Source organism: Penicillium malachiteum, assembly GCF_028827825.1.
Source record: "Penicillium malachiteum strain IBT 17515 chromosome Unknown utg000005l:1.0-9002435.0:326005.0-9005861.0, whole genome shotgun sequence".
NCBI lineage: Eukaryota > Fungi > Ascomycota > Eurotiomycetes > Eurotiales > Aspergillaceae > Penicillium > Penicillium malachiteum.
In genome coordinates this window covers 376,550-392,687 of record NW_026643099.1, presented here as the reverse complement: position 1 = coordinate 392,687, position 16,138 = coordinate 376,550, and the positions used below count along the sequence as shown (strand labels likewise).

General features: G+C 45.6%; 7 protein-coding genes across 7 annotated transcripts; 3 read left to right on the top strand and 4 right to left on the bottom strand.

The window, feature by feature from the left end:
• Window positions 1-2,521: 2,521 nt before the first annotated feature.
• N7483_010172 (uncharacterized protein) lies at window positions 2,522-3,408 on the top strand (the record flags this gene model as incomplete). Its single annotated transcript, XM_057093599.1, has 2 exons — window positions 2,522-2,783; window positions 3,041-3,408. 2 exons carry the CDS (start codon window positions 2,522-2,524, stop codon window positions 3,406-3,408), a joined length of 630 nt encoding a protein of 209 aa, XP_056939570.1.
• A 134-nt stretch (window positions 3,409-3,542) lies between these two features.
• On the bottom strand, window positions 3,543-5,360 carry N7483_010171 (cytochrome P450; the record flags this gene model as incomplete). The annotated part of the gene is made up of 6 exons (XM_057093598.1): window positions 3,543-3,734; window positions 3,787-4,036; window positions 4,063-4,257; window positions 4,313-4,461; window positions 4,522-4,989; window positions 5,043-5,360. The coding sequence occupies 6 exons, from the start codon at window positions 5,358-5,360 to the stop codon at window positions 3,543-3,545; spliced, it is 1,572 nt and encodes a 523-aa protein (XP_056939569.1).
• Window positions 5,361-5,745: 385 nt separating this feature from the next.
• N7483_010170 (amidohydrolase family protein) lies at window positions 5,746-6,827 on the bottom strand (the record flags this gene model as incomplete). The annotated part of the gene is made up of 2 exons (XM_057093597.1): window positions 5,746-6,651; window positions 6,696-6,827. 2 exons carry the CDS (start codon window positions 6,825-6,827, stop codon window positions 5,746-5,748), a joined length of 1,038 nt encoding a protein of 345 aa, XP_056939568.1.
• Window positions 6,828-7,200: 373 nt separating this feature from the next.
• On the bottom strand, window positions 7,201-8,449 carry N7483_010169 (ketopantoate reductase family protein; the record flags this gene model as incomplete). Its single annotated transcript, XM_057093596.1, has 2 exons — window positions 7,201-8,027; window positions 8,089-8,449. 2 exons carry the CDS (start codon window positions 8,447-8,449, stop codon window positions 7,201-7,203), a joined length of 1,188 nt encoding a protein of 395 aa, XP_056939567.1.
• Window positions 8,450-9,806: 1,357 nt separating this feature from the next.
• On the top strand, window positions 9,807-11,618 carry N7483_010168 (uncharacterized protein; the record flags this gene model as incomplete). Its single annotated transcript, XM_057093595.1, has 4 exons — window positions 9,807-9,876; window positions 9,928-11,132; window positions 11,189-11,293; window positions 11,370-11,618. The coding sequence occupies 4 exons, from the start codon at window positions 9,807-9,809 to the stop codon at window positions 11,616-11,618; spliced, it is 1,629 nt and encodes a 542-aa protein (XP_056939566.1).
• Window positions 11,619-11,724: 106 nt separating this feature from the next.
• Window positions 11,725-13,134, bottom strand: N7483_010167 (Zn(II)2Cys6 transcription factor domain-containing protein; the record flags this gene model as incomplete). The annotated part of the gene is made up of 1 exon (XM_057093594.1): window positions 11,725-13,134. The coding sequence occupies one exon, from the start codon at window positions 13,132-13,134 to the stop codon at window positions 11,725-11,727; it is 1,410 nt and encodes a 469-aa protein (XP_056939565.1).
• Window positions 13,135-14,645: 1,511 nt separating this feature from the next.
• Window positions 14,646-16,062, top strand: N7483_010166 (uncharacterized protein; the record flags this gene model as incomplete). Its single annotated transcript, XM_057093593.1, has 2 exons — window positions 14,646-14,782; window positions 14,859-16,062. The coding sequence occupies 2 exons, from the start codon at window positions 14,646-14,648 to the stop codon at window positions 16,060-16,062; spliced, it is 1,341 nt and encodes a 446-aa protein (XP_056939564.1).
• Between the last annotated feature and the right edge of the window lie 76 nt (window positions 16,063-16,138).

The window sequence follows — 16,138 nt, the reverse complement described above, 5'->3', positions numbered from 1 at the left end:
AGGGAGAAGTAAAAAAAAAAATCTTGAAAGGAGAGAAAAAGGAGAGGGGAAAAAAGTAAGAGATATCTTGATCCCGTGTGGTATGCTGAATGACAGGATTTTCTCTTGATGGGGATAAACGACCCGTGGATGGGTGCCACAATAGTGTGGTTCACCTCGCATGAGGGGAGTCCAATTTTCGTCTTGAATGCTGTGCGTAGGTTTCCGGAATATTCAGAGGGGCTGGGAAAGATCAATCGATTTCAATCGTATTCCGTCATTCTTGTTCTGGTCAGACTGGTCCTATTGTCAAGTTCGATGTACTCTCTCGGGAACTTCTCTTCCCGCCTCTTCATGCTTCATGCATGCATGGACTAGTCCACCCCCGAACTCTCTCCATGCTAGCGATGCATGCAATGTTCCGGTATTCTGGTAGAGTGCAACGGGTTGAGCTGACCAGGTTTGGGGTCTAAAAAAAGATCTTGAATTCATCTATTTTCGGTCGTCACTGTATATAAGCGCCCGCTCTCCTCTTCCCAGCGCTTACAACTTTCTTCACATCAATTTGACATCTGGAAGCGCTTTCTTGTTGCGCAAAACGTTTCACGTTACTAAATTTATCAGCTCCTACGATGCGGAGATCTATTGATAGAATGATTATTCTTAGCTACTTACGCGCTCGGAAAGGTTGATGATCGGAACCCCGCTACGAACCATGGAATGCAGTCCGACTTACATTTGACGACGCTGCTTGAAGAGGGGTATTACTAGCGTGAACAATGGAGACAAATGGGGAGAAATCTAACCGAACTCATGGATTGTGAGGTTGTTGGGGGTTTGAGAGATTCCCACGGTCCACCAGGGGTTCACTTCTACCATTGTTGGGAGTAGTGTGTTCGCTTCAAGTTCCATGCCGTTGAAAGGATGCATCTAACGATGCAGAGATGTTGACGAACCAAACAGATGAAACATAAGACGGTTTCACAGTTTCTTAGCGGCGCTTCGTTTCAGGAACCACCTTTGTCTACTCACAAGTTTCAGTGTTGAGGGTCTAGCTCCACTAAGTGCGACCCGCATCAAACTGAAACGACCAACACGGAGCGGACTTCAGTGCGTTGTCGCACTTGACAGAGCACATTTCTGAAGTGGAACGACTGGTCAGGGTGCTCTGATTTTTCTTTATCCATCATCTGTGATCTTCATTGCGTCGTCATTAATTCTCGCTATTTTTTGGTTCTCATATTTTCATTTTAGGCTTCTGGCATGTGGGTCAGGACTAATAATTCGGGCGCTATGTCTTAGCTATCACAAGCCCCGGAAGTTGAGCTCAAGCAGGCATGCGAACTGTGGTGAGCAATGCTTTGGTCCGATCATATGAATCCAGATCTCGGCCTGAGCATTGTGATATTTTGGCGAGAGAGTAGAAGCTTAGGCCTGACTTTGTAAAGAGCACATGGGCAAGCCCCCGTGAGGCCCGTGAGGGCTCAGTTGCACCTATCTAATCACTTCTTGAGACACCTGTAGGAGAGAAGCGCACAGATTCGATGAAAGTGCAAAGTAGAGATTATTGAAGATAGGTGACTCAAGGAGATTTACGCACCCTCTAATCTTGCACTTGGAGAGACTTATGACTACTCTGCCTGATAATAATTGAAGTGTTATTTGTTTGAAAATTATCTTCGCTTTGCATTAGACACATGTATGATGCAATCATCCTCGGTAACGATGGAGCAAATCCTTCAACTTGAAGGAAAACATTTCCTCAACACAACTTTTCCTTCAAATTCTGATCTTGGTCGATAGATCATTTCAAGTTCAATACTCCGTAGAATCTAATTTACATTGGTCATTTAAATATTCAGAGCTTCTCGGGGCTTGAGTCATGGATGTAGGAGGAAATCTATGGGTATTTCTTACTAGGACGCCACAACAATAGACTCGGAGCTCAAAAATTGAATACACTGCTTCATATTGTATCATGATTTGGCTGACTTAGATGAACTGGCCTCGAGCACGCATGAAGAAATAAAAATAGAGTGTCGCTTAATTAAAACCGCCAATAACCATGTCCATGACAGTGGAGCGAGGTTGCTTCGTGCATTACTAGTCGATATCCACCAGAATACCCCTCAATGGAGGTTCTAGGGGTCATAGTCTCACACCTCTGTTAATTAGACCAAAATTAGAATCTATTTTATGACTGGTTGGTCTTGTTATCTCGGTAAATTTACCCTCATTTACCCTTCATTACAAATTAGAGTCCAGATACCCAAAATATTGGTCTGAACTTGCGCGACTCTTTAAGTCGCACAGAAGACACTCTCGAGTTCATCGCTTCAAGTTCATCTGAAGCACAGAGCCCTCGAGTGGGCTATTTTCAAAGTTATCAACATAATTCTCTGGTCTGACCGGAAACATTATCCCAGTCATCCCAGAAACCGACAGTCATGTCATTAGTCGCAGTCATAACAGGAGGCAGTAAGAACCACCGCAGTGATATTATCTTGTCCAGAGCTCACAATAGAATTCAACAGCAAGTGGTATGGGTCTCGATGTTGCTCAAAGACTGGACGAAAGTGGTCTCTGGAAGGTACATATCCTGGGCACCAACCAGCAACGCGGCGAAGAAGCAGCAGCACCATTGAATAACACAACATTCCATCAAGTCGACGTAGCAAGCTACCAGGAGCAAGCCACTGTACTTGATAAAATTTTCAATGACCACCATCGTCTTGACTTTGTGTTCGCAAATGCAGGGAAAGCTTCAAACCTGATCAATGCCTTCTTTGCTAAGCATGAGACTGGTATTCCACCAGAGCCAGAGCACACGGACTTGTTGAATATTAATTTCATCGGCGCTATGCATACCTGCTATCTCAGCTATGCATTATTTCCGACGATCGCCTGAGGAGACTAAGGGGAACCGACACCTCGTTCTGAACTCTAGCATTGGGGGGGTTATATCCTTGCGTTTCGGCCCCGCTGTACTCCGCAGGAAAACGTGAGTAAATTGGTCAATTCCGATAACACAAAATTGATAATGAAGCTGAAATTTCATCAGATGGGATGATTGGATTTACGCGATCTGTTGGAAAAGAGCTGTGGGAAGAAGGTGTCAAAGTCAATGCTATTTGTCCTGGGGTTGTCACAACGCCCCTACTTACACCTGAGATCAAAGCCATGTACGCGGAAAAGATCCGAATTCCTATGAGCAACGTCACAGACATTGTATTCAAAATCATTTCTGGAAACCAAGTGGAGGACTCGAAAGGGGTGTGTGTACCAGGCGAAGAACTGTATTCGCGGGTGATCTTGATAGTTGGGAAGAAGTATTACTTTGTCGACCATCCTGAATACTTTGATGAAGAGACACATCTCACCCATCAATACATGATGGTCACTCAGTCAGAGCAGGGAATGAGAAGTTGAATTCGGTTTGTGCATATGATTTGATTCCATGTTATCGAGAACTTCAACTCCCTCACTAGATAGAGTCTTCTAGACCAGTTTGAATCATCATTTAGAGACGTGAGCCCGTTAATTTATATCATTCTGCGACAGTATCAAAAAGAATCGCGCGACCTCAAGCGGCAGATCACGCCGTGCTGTTTTGCAAACCAGAAAGTCTCAACATGCCAATCAGGTTGATCAGACGCCCACTCAACTTCGAATTTCCGAATGATCTGAGGTACCAGTTTGCCCATCTCCATAATGGAAATATTCTTCCCGATGCATGTTCGAGATCCATAACCAAACTAAGAGAGAATATTAGCACGCTGTGAGAACTGGGTGTGAAGGCTGACACACCGTCATCAAATGCCGATCCATCAGTTTGACTTGTTCTTCACTGGACTCGATCCATCTTTCCGGTCGGAAATTCGCCGCATCTTCTCCGAAGATACTCTTGTCGTGATGTATAACAGCAGGGTTCATTCCGACAATAGTGCCTGCCTCGAAATAGACTCTACAAAGCGTGGCTCCACCTTCAGGGACAACACGCTCGAGAGGATATGATACACCAGGATGGCACCGCATTGCTTCTTTCATCACAGCTTGTCTAGCATTTGTCAGATCTCTGCTTACTTGTTGTAGACATAATCCGAGACGCACAAATATGGAAGTTCTAGACACTCAGCGTAGGTGATATAATCAGATAATTTGCCCAATTTATCAGCATTGTCTACCTCAACCTGCAGTTTTTTGTATGCCGATGGTGTTTGAACGAGGAAGTAAATGATGGCGCGCAGAGAGATCCCCGTGGTATCGCTTCCAGCAAGCCTAATAAGATCCACAAGTCAGTATTTGATGCTCCAAGGAGTTTTCCATAACAGACAGATTATTGCTCAGATGATTCATCATATCACGGTTCGACATCGGCTTGCCCTTTGACTCCTCACTTCGAAGCCATGCAAGAAAGTCCGGTCGGTCGCTATGTTGCGTAGCGGATTGACGACCATAATCATCGATGCACTTTTGCGTAAACTATAAATCCTCAAATCTATCAGTATACAGGGCATACAGTAGAGAAAAGACGATACTTGCCTGCACCATAGATCGAAGAGGATCGGGGGCGTGCACAAATGGCTGCATAGCTAAGAACTTCCCAACCCAGATATTTCCAATCATCCAAGAATGAAGAGAAGGAACCTGGCCAATAATACCCGCGTAGCGAAGTCCGACTTCAAGATCCGCTATCATATTCTGCACATCTTTCTTCTGCTCCATGAATCCGAATCGTTGCTGGAAGGTAATCGCGCCAATCACATCAAACGCGTACCATTGTAACCATGCTCCTAGATCCACTTGCTGACCTTCCAGCTCTCTCATAGAGTCGACAAATATCTTCGTACACTTATCTGCATAGGGCTCCAGAGATTTGATTGAGGACATGGAGAATTTCTGAGCAACTGGTCTTCTTAGTGCCTGGTGCATAGCAGGATTTCTGACGGAGAACATGCTGGGCATTACTTTGTCTTCGAAGAAGGGGCTGAATGTATCGTAAAACGCAGACTGAGATGGATTTTCTTAGCTTCTCTCGCTGCGTCGCTCTGCTTGATGCTCACCTTCAGAAACTTGCTATTGATGCCATATATAGTAGGCAGAGCTTTGGGATCCGAAACGTCAACAGTATTTGGTCCTGTACGAACTATCGGTCCATATCGTTGATGTAACTTCAGGTAGTAGGTTGGTGCATCTCCGTGAGAGATCCTCCATGCGCGATAGAAAGGAGTAAATCTGGCGATCCCTGGTCCCGGTAGATTTCTTAGGCCTTTCCTGAACGCTCCTGAGATGGATCTTGTTATGATAAACACTGCGAAGGTCACAGCTATCGGGAAGATCCAGCTGCTTAGCTGATCAGGTGCCCCTGACAAAATACCCATGACTATTCAAATGTTATGATTTTTCCTCAAGCTAAGATTGGGAGCTACTCTGTTCAAATGTTTAACTCCTTTGAATAATGTTACTTAAATATGTATACTTCTTCTTATATTTGTGTTGCATCACCCCGCATGTAGGACCAGGTCATCTATGGAGAAGATCCCGCCTCCAACTTGTACGATCTACAGTGGACTAGGTAAAGTTGCGGGATCTATCGCCTTCAAATGTTCTAAAGCGCGGGGTCAATAAGAGAGACACGTCAATGAAGAATTCAATTTCTTTGAAATATCAGAAGAGTAAGATGGTTAATTTTTAGTAATTGATAGATGTGCAGCCCCGCTCACTCATGTGAAAGCACTAAGTGAAGATACCTTATCCCAAGTCTAGCTATTGATAGCTAGCGTTAGGAATACTGCATAGAAGCTCTTCCCCATTTCCCCAAAGAATCTGCTGTGCCGTCACTGAGCCAAAATCCTTCACCAGACCAGCCTCCAGTCGGCGATTCAAATCCTCCGCAGACGCCAGAGGTGTATACGGATAATCACTTCCATACAGAAGTCTAGAAGAGTCGACAACACGAAGCATACCATGAATCTGATCTGGAAAAGGAACACCTGCCAAGTCGAAATAGAATCGAGTTTGTAGAAGTTCCTTGATATCCTGGTCGGATATCGCTTCTGCATTCGCAAAAAGGAATTTGGAAAGCTCCGCAATCCGAGCAATAATAGGAGGGAATGTGGCACCGCAGTGGCAGACCAGAAAGGTGATGCCGGGGCATCTTGTCACCGTGCCAGAACTTATCAGGCTAGTCAGAGATCGACTAGTGTCGAACATAAATTCCATCACAGGGCTAGGGATTCCAGGATTCGGAGTGATTCGTTGCACGGATCCGGTCTGCGCGTCCTGAATATGGCAACTAGTAGGATGGAAGAACACAGTTGCTTTTCTCTCGCTGAGCTTATCAAAGACGCGACTAAACTTCTTGTCTCCGGGATATATGCCGTGGGAGTTGGACAGGATTTGAAATCCCACTGCACCCAGGTGATCAAGGGCGTAGTCAATTTCGATGAGTGAACCCTCAACGTCAGGCAGTGGAAGAGAAGCAAAGAAGAGGAAATGCTCTTTATGCTCCTTGCAAATTTTGGACAAATCCTCATTGACCCGTCGAGTCAGAGATCTGGCTTCCGCGTCATTGCCTGGTGTCAGGTTTGTACCAGGGGAAGACATGCTCAGAACGGATTTTTTGATGTTGAGGTTTTTCATCATTTGAATATGGGTGACAGGGTCCCATTCCTGAAAAGTTAGCAAATTCACCGTGAATCGAATCAGAGACTTACTGGGATTGCTGGCATTCCATCCGGATGTCCTCTGCCTGCGAAGTCATTCTCAAGGCAATATTCACGATACGAAGGAGGAACGCAGTGTGCGTGGAAGTCGATGCGTCCCGTTGTTAGTTGAACTTTGACCATTTTGTTCTTGTTTGTTTCGATATGAGGCTCAAGATGATGATACGACTCTGATTTTTTAGACTCGTCTCTCGGCGCCCGAGTGTGGTGTGGTGATAAATAGTTCCCCACAGGCGGCTGTACTATATCACAAATTGCGGGGCTTATAGATTTTTTGCACAAAGTAACCCCTGACCGGACCCCGGATGCCGAGTATGCGGGACTATGTATGTTCATAAAAATATTCCAAAGTTAGACACGAGGTTTCATCCTAATAATTGTTCTTTTCATCCGAGTGGCACTGCTATAGATTCTAATAGTGAGCGATAGGTATCACGGACCAGGAACCGCTTTTATTAGTGACTTACCTATTATTGCTGCTGGCGGACTATGTATACTAGATACAGTCACCAGTCATGATGTCTTCTGGCATAGTCAAGTGTCCTCGAGCAACTAATAAGCGCGCCTGAATCAGCTTCAAAAAACGGTAGGTATTATCCAATATGGGAGTTGGAACGCCTTTCTCGCGAGCAATTCGCAGCGCATTTCCCAAGATAACTTCAACCTCGACTGGGTTTCCTTTGTCGACATCTACTAGCATGCTGGGCCGGAATGAAAGTGCAATGGGCGTAGCATTGACCATCTCGTCCACAATATTTCCCCCCAAGTCGTATCCATCTGCTTTGGCGATAGCTGCCATTTCAACCATACCGGGGCGAATCAGACTGTTCTCCCCGCCCAGTCGTCGGATTGCGGCATTGTCAAGCTGAGTGATCGCACACATCGAATTGTAGGTACCATTCCACATGATTTTCCGCCAGCGATAGAAGATGATGTCATCGACGGTTTCAGCGTTCACGACTTTGGATCCATTATAGGCTGCTGCAAATAGATCTAGTCTTTGTTTTTCGTATTCAGCATTTAGTCGTGAGTTGTGGAATGCTCCTATGTGGAAATAGTCGGGGTCATCATGAATAATATGACCGTTTCTTTCGTGGGCTCCGATGTAGCTTGTAGCAGAGAGGATGACGTTCGAGGGGAAAGCTTCCATGACCGGTGGCTCGATGTACATGCCGTTTTGCATCAACACGATGGTTGTGTGGTCGGGGGTTATGCTCGGCGCGATAATTTTGTTGATGTTGGTGATTTCTGGTATAGTCTTCATAGAAACGATCACAAAGTCAAAAGGATCATGCGAGTCACTTTGAGGCACAGAATTGACAACTGATCAGACCCTTGTTAGATCAAAAGGAGCGTGATTCACTACAAAGGCAAGCCCACGTACTGTGACTCGGTCTCCAGGCCGACAGTTTTCCATGATTAATGGACTCAATTTCAAAGCCATCTCGAAGGACCTTCTCATAGTTTGATCGAAGTACAGCAGTAACTGTTGCCATTCCAGATCTTTCAAGAGCAACACATGCCATCGTACCAACGCCTTGAGCTTTGAGTCTGTCGACATGGCTATGGACTCCCAACTCCGACTGCCCTGATCCTGATACAAATTGGTCGCTGTATCCACCAAATTCGATAGCACTGGCAGCAGAGAGCAATTGACCCTGCCCGAAGTGTATCTCAGTATCTCTCACATCAATGCAACGCGATTGTTCGTTTACATTGCTTATCCCAGGACTGCTGATAAGCATTATGTAAGGCGGCATAAAGTCCGCCACAATGCCGACAACCTTGGAACCAGTTTACTTATGTCCTCTAATGGTCCAAGTGCTATCATTCGGTACCCTTCAGCCTTACAACGGTGCGATTATGCTATCAAATTAAGGTTGAACCTCTGACAGCTTACTATTTACGCAACGGCACGATTAGAACTGCGGGACTCACCTCTCATCCGATATGCTGAATACTATGTCAAGGAGTGCCGTTCATGATCCTCGTTGGCATTTTATCCCATTGAATTTTCCGATGCTGTAACTCACGGATTGTGTTTAAAAATGTTCGATTTATCGAGAATATATACCCCACACTGGCAGATTGGTGAGAGTTTCAAGTTGTATCGTGACTCGCGAGATATCAATGTGGAGACACCTAGTTCCCTTGCACACTGACACACTAAAGACTAACAGTTGAAGGTTCACTTCCCAAGGCGCGACGATGTCATTGAACCATCGTGTTATACCTACTGGAATAGTACTAGGAGGCAACTTGAACGTTAGAAGGCGGATCTGAACGAAAATTGCAAAGTCAATTCCAGTCCACGGGTGTCGCTTGGACCCCGAAATAAGCTCTATACAATACTATGGAGTAACTCCTGAAACAGTCAACAGTGGCACTTGTAGGAAACATGAATCATTCATGTGGCTTAATCAAGTTTTCATCTCGCCAACTCCAGTAGTGAGTCATTCAAGTTCAAGTTGCACAAATATGTATGATTCTCCTTCAACTTGAAGTTGTGCTGTATGATCCAGGGATGCATTTCAACTTCCTATTGATACCCCCTGCAGATCAAAATACCGACCTTGAGTTACGTGGAAGAGCTAAACAAGATATGGATCAAGCGACATAACAGCCTCTTCCTGGGGAGAGCTCCGCCTGGATCCCCATGACATTTGTAGATTGCGTAATAGTTTGCCATCCGGCAATGAATGAAGATATCAGCCGAAACCTACACTAATTGATTACGAGTGCAGATCCAAGTGCCCAGGTGAGTTTCCCCTAGCGGACTCTATCCCGCTAACAAAGATGTGAGTAGTTGATCCAACTGATCAGACTAAACTCGACAGATAAGCGGGGGTGGAGACTCCGACTAAGTGGATATAATAAGTGCCAAGCCGGTCTGTTTTAATCATTCTTATTGGTTTAACTCCTATCATTCAGATTCATTCTCGTTGATTTCCCCACACTCTGTAGGAGACTCCCGAGATAACACCCTCGGGAACCAGCATCTCCGCACCCATAATATAAAGACACTTATAAAAATGGCTGGCCTCGTGTTGGCGAGGGGCTATCGCTTGTTCTACGACAAGTTTCTATTATATACAAACAGGCATGACAAGTGACCAGCAGGACAGGGATGATGAGACCTTCTGGGCTCCCGGAACGGTTGCTCTGGAAGACTGTGAGTCCAGGCTTGATCAATACCGCAATCTCAATTGACTAATCGATTTAGTACATCGCACCAGAGATCAATTAGTTCTATTTCCAACCCCTTCGTCAGATCCCAATGATCCCCTGAACTGGTCGAGCGCTCGTAAAGCCTTGAACTTCACCTTGGTCAGCTTCTTCGTCCTGTGGACGTTTGTACAATTGGATATTGGTTTCACAGCATGGGGCCTAATGGAGACTGAATTAGGCTTCTCCGTCGATACTCTGAATGCTGGAGCAGCAGTCAACTATGGTGGTCTTGGTATTGGATGTTTCTTCTTCATTCCTCTAGTGCACAAGTACGGTCGTCGCCCTGTTTACATTTTCAGTGTCGCCCTTCAGCTTGTTTCGTGTATATGGCAGGCTAAGGTCTACACTGTGGGTAGCTACATGGGTGCGAATTTGATCTCTGGCTTGGGAGGTGCAATCAGTGAAATCATTGTACAAATCACCGTCGCGGATCTCTTCTTCGTGCACCAACATGCCACCATGAACGGATGGTTTGTGATCTTCCAGTCCACTGGAGCATTCCTAGGCCCCGTCGCCTCTGGATACATTGTTGACTCACAAGGCTGGCGATGGACGTGGTGGTGGTGTGTTATCTTCTTCGGCGTGACTCTGATCTGCGTATTCTTCTTCTTTGAGGAATCCAAATACGTGCCTGTGCTAGATGGTCAAATTGTGGCAGTCCAGCCTCAGGTGACCGCAGCAGAGGCCCCTCGGGATAAGAAAGATAATGTCCAGGCTGATGATGATGGCGAAGTCTCAAATCCCGGTGTGCTTTCAACCCAAGTTATGATCAACCCGGACATCCAGCTCAAAACATACGGGGAACGAATGGCCTGGATTACACCAACCCCAGAGTCTATGTGGCCCCATTTCTGGCAACCGATTGTCACATTATTCACTTTCCCCGCTGTCACTTATGCTGCGATCACGTATGGATCCACGCTGGCCTGGTTTGCGATTATGACCTCACTACAGGCATCATATATGCTCTTACCCCCGTATAATTTCGACGCGATCGGAGTTGGTTTGATGAACGTGGCACCTTTTGTTGGAGCTGTGATAGGTTTCCCAGTGGGTGGTTGGCTCAGTGACAAGTCGATTCTCTGGCTTTCCAAGAGAAACAACGGTATTTATGAACCTGAGATGCGACTATGGCTTGCATTGCCGGTGGCTATCCTGGGTCCAGCCTCGATTTTGATGTTTGGATTGGGTCTTGCCTATGTTTGTTTCCCCTCTTAGGCTACGCTCAAAGAGATTAAGTTTCTAACATAATGCAGGGCGTTCACTGGTCACTTTTAGCAGTCGGATTCGGAGTCTACGGATTCACTTTGGCTTCTATCAGTGGCATCTCCTTATCCTATCTTATGGATTGTTACCAAGATGTAGGTCACCACTTGAACAGCTCCTGGCCTTTATGATCTCTTGCTATGTTTCAGAACTGACTTTATTTCTATTCAGATCATCGGTAATGCTCTTGTCGGCGTTATATTCATGAGGAATATTATTTCGCTCATTGTTCTGTTCGTATTGACCCCTTGGGTTAATGGAATGGGATTGCAGAATTTACATATTCTGTGTGCTGTTATCGCCTTCGTCTTTTATATGATTCCTGTGCCTCTTTTGATTTGGGGTAAGAAGGCAAGAGTTGCCACTGCAGTGTCTTATAGGAAGATGTCTGAGAAACAAATTACCCATCGCGCAGTATAGCCTGGAGTTAGTTCGCACGCCGCTTTGCGACATTTATGAAATATAATGTTTTCAAATAATTAAATTCTTATGAATATACTATATAGTTATTTTGTCCAATAATCTGTCAAAGATACTTCGCTAGTTCAGTCCAATAGAACTGACTTCCTTGGTCTCTTGCCCTCCAGATCGACACTAAAGATGCATTAAGCTTTACCAGTGCTTGCTTCGAAAAAGTAACAACATTTGCACTTCGTATCAATGCAGTCTCCCTCCCATCTTCTCCGGAAATCTCAAAGCATGCAGTTAAATAGGCGAGGGATGTACATGGTACGGAGCGATTTGTGAGCTGAAGTACAGTATCAAATTCGAAGATGATAGCTCGCGATAAGACCTGTCCTTCATCATCGTGTTGGCCAAATGGATGTTTCAGGCGATGAATAATCAGTAGCCCGGTCAAGCGTAGTATCTTGGCTTGTGCTGAAATTATGATCACCTCAGCCTGAGTAAAGCATTGAACAAGGTCCACCGGTGGTGATGGATGCCAGTTATCCACAGTCGTGTTTATTGCTGTAAGCCGACCGGCAATTTCAGCTCTTTCTTCGTTTTTGCAATGTTGGAGTTGATCGGCCACCTCGCATATATCATAAAGCAACGGGAAGAGCGGATAGCTCAGACCGAGGTATCGGTCTACAACATTCTCACGCTCAGTAGTATTGATTCTCCATGCCGGTACCTCAGATCTCAATAAACATTCAAATGTGTCTGTGCTGATCAGACACATAAGCAGACCCATCATGGGTGACTCGAATCTGATTAAGTGCTGGTACTGAGCTTCGATAAGACTCAGAGTATAGCGGGCAATCAGATATGGCTGACCATCTTCCACATGCATCGCAAATGTTATCATCGCCACGGTCAGTACGAGCATCGTCATCAAATCTTTTTCATCCGATATCCGAAATGACCGAAGTGATGATACAGCTAATGCTGCACGTTTGTGCCCAATGTCAACAGTTGTGTTCGTATGCTCGGTAAATAAATCGCCAAATAGAACGGCAGCACAAGCGACAGAAGCGTTCTTCAGTTCGGGGATCGGTTGGATGAGGTTTTGCACAAATGAAGTATGATGTGAGTCGTGAAAACTTGGTCCCACTAGGAACTTGTCTAGAGGTGAAGGAGCGATGATGTCTCTCATGAAATCCAGAAAATATTGTTCCCATTCATCAAGGTCGGAGAATATGGCAGGATTACTGCTCAATCCAGCGTTGTAAAGCAAGGTAGAAGTAGGTGACGAGTACCCCGGCGATTCATTTAACATATCACCTGCAGCTGAGATAGGTGTACTTGGTAGGGTATATGATAGTTTCCGTGCACCTTGTGGTTTGCGTCCAGCTTTTCCTGGGCTTCGTATAGTCCTGCAACTCTGACCCAGGCGAGCGCATCTCTCACATGGCACAGTAGGGGTTTCTCTTCGGCACTTCTCTTTGACTGCATGGCATTGGTCACAGGCCCGCTTGACCCCAATGGTAGACATTTCTGTAGCGATTTTTGCATTTAAAATGTGTGTTCAAAGTTTTCCCTGTGCATCTTCTGAAGACAAAATGCATCATGACTTGGGCATCATAGAAAGTTTCTAGCGGATGGAATCCAAGTCAACGACATGATCCACTTCTTCCAGGAATTCATCCACAATTTCCGAAATCACTTTTGCATCTTGAACAGTGGTCAATGTGATAACCTTGTAACCTGTCATTGATAAGGTCGCGTGGACCTACCTGACACGGTTAGATCGGGTGCGGGGATTTGGCTGAAGGTCATCCGCTATAGAGAATTCAAGCTATTGAATACAAAACACCTTGAAAAACAGATTTCCATGGCAAGGAAGACTGTCAACTTGAACTTGTGAAGTCAGAGGCACCAGTTGACTGTCATCAATGCGGCTTTAAGTTTAGCTCGGGCGAAGTTGAACTCATCCACTCCTAGTGTCAGGCTAGTAGTGATGTCTCACGCCAACTTGAAGTGGATTAATTCGCTCTAGGCCTTGCTTGAAGTTCGTGGACTTGGACCACAATCATGATCTCATTGCAGAGTCAGTGAAACGTGAGAAATCAAACTTTGGCCACTTTCACGCATGTTTCAACCGTCGAACATATATACGTGGGTCATATGCGTGTTCCAAGTACCCGCGGAAGTCAAAGAAAACCAGAACCAGGTTAAGATCTGCCACACTGACAAACATTTCAAAAGGTTCGCTTAGGCATTCGACTGGACTGAAAAGTCTCAAGAATTTGTCCTAGGTTCTTCACCACATGCGCTTTGGCCTGGTTTTCAACACACTAGATAAGCAAATCTGGTTTTCTGTTCGCTGGATCGATCGAGACCGGAATCCTGCATGAAGCGGTGTGATTCGTGTGAACCTCTCGAGATTGACTATCAACACCTTCAAGTTCACCTTGTATCAAACTGACTTCCCTCGTGGACTTCGTTTTTGTTTCTATTCATGGACTCGAATGACAAAAGCCGATGTGTGTTAAAGAGCAAGGCGAAAGAACGGACATCTTGGATAAGATTGTAAGGGGGTCGAGCACCTTGCACATCCGAGCACGAAGGATGATTCCAGCAATAGAATGCAGGAGATGACACTCCCACGATCTAGATGACTGTATGAAGGCAATCAATTACCTTTTCCTCACATTCAAGTGCTGTCATTGATTGCAGAGCCAAATCTGAATGGTTCATAAGGCCGGGGGGGCCCCTACTGTAGTGGTTACACAGCATGCGGTTCCCCTCACCTGGGCACCTTGGTTCAGAATGCTGCATGCGCTCATTTTCAGACATCCAGCGTCAACAAGATTGGCTTAGAGAATCGAATCTCCAGCCTCCAGCCTGGAATTCCCATTATTTCCCTCTCTATTTATTGCTACGGTAGACCCACCTAGAGGTCCTATCAAAATGGGTTCCCCGGTTATGCATATTTCATCCCTCGCTTCTCTTGGAAAGCCAAACGTCCACAATTCAAGGATCTTTTCTCCCTAAGCCTTCAAAATGGTATGGGATTACTATAATGACAAGAACGTGTTCATCACGGGTGGAACGGGCTTCATAGGGACCACACTACTATATCGATTGTTAACTCAATCATCGCCCCAGAATGTTTATGTTTTGAGTCGCGGTGGATACTCGTAAGTTCATTATCTGATGAATCTAGACTGAACCAATATCTGGCTTTTGAGACCAAGTACTAAGATGCATTATTAGAAAGGCAAAGGCAAAATGGGCCAACATGCTTCCAGCTCACCTGGCGAAAGTCCTCTATGAGAGTAAATGCATGACTATTTTAGATGGCGAGCTAGGCGACACCGCAACTATGAGTCTCTCCGATGAGAAATTGCAGATGCTGAAGAGAACTGTCCACATCGTTATTCACGCTGCAGCATCCATCGAGCTGAAGAACTCGCTCCGCGAGCTATCGTACACAATCATCGCACCCACATTGTGTCTAACGCAGTATGCGCTAAAGTTCGCAAATCTGGAACGCTTCGTATTTGTTTCCAGCGCATACGTCAATTCTCATCTGTGGAAAACAAGCAAATCTTCCGACGTTGCTGTCGAGGAGAAGGTATACCCACTAGGCAGCGCGAACGAAGATCCATACTCATCAGCACTAGAAATATGGAAGGAGGTTCAGAAATCCGGCACCTCAGACGAATACGATGCGCATGATTTTCCTTGGGCATACGCCTACGCTAAGCACCTAGCCGAGCGTCTGGCACTGGAAAAGGCTTCACAGAAGAACGCCCTCGATAAAATCCTCATCATTCGTCCTTCTGTCGTTGGTCCCGCTGATAAGTTCCCATACCCTGGTTTCACAACCTCCCACTCGACTCCGTCCACTACATGTGCTGCGGCCTATGCCTTACACCCAGGCCGTAAGATCTATCTCTCGACTAGATGCGAGAATCCAGAACAAGACGCGACCATCGATGAAGTACCGGTAGATGTTGTTGCAGACCGGATGCTCGTTCATGTAGCCCTTGGCTCAAGCGGATGTGTTCATGCTGTCAGCGGAGAGAAGGGTCGATTGCGAATTGAGGATTGGTGGCATGCATTTAAGAATGAGCGTCGACTACCCTGGGGTGTGAAGCCTGTATGGACATCCGAGGACTGGCATTCGAAAAACCTGCATCATATGGCGCGCAATTTCAAGATCATTGGGACGTCGTTTGCGTTTGCAGATGATAAGACTGATGCCATAGCCAAGCAGCTTGGTACGGAGAAGGAAGATTTTCATCTGTATGCGGATCGCTCGAAGCCTTATCACCATTCTTTGATTCATCGGCGACATCATATCCACAATGCTGCACGACACCTTGCGAAGAAGAGTCGATGGCCGAAATGTTCTGTTGGTCTTCTTTGTCGGAAGGGCAAGCATCCAACACAATTGAGTGAGAAAGTCGTGTGAGGAGTTTAATTGAATTAAAATGATTGATGACTCGAGGCTATTTATGGATTATGAAATTTCTTTTTTTCTTTCTTCT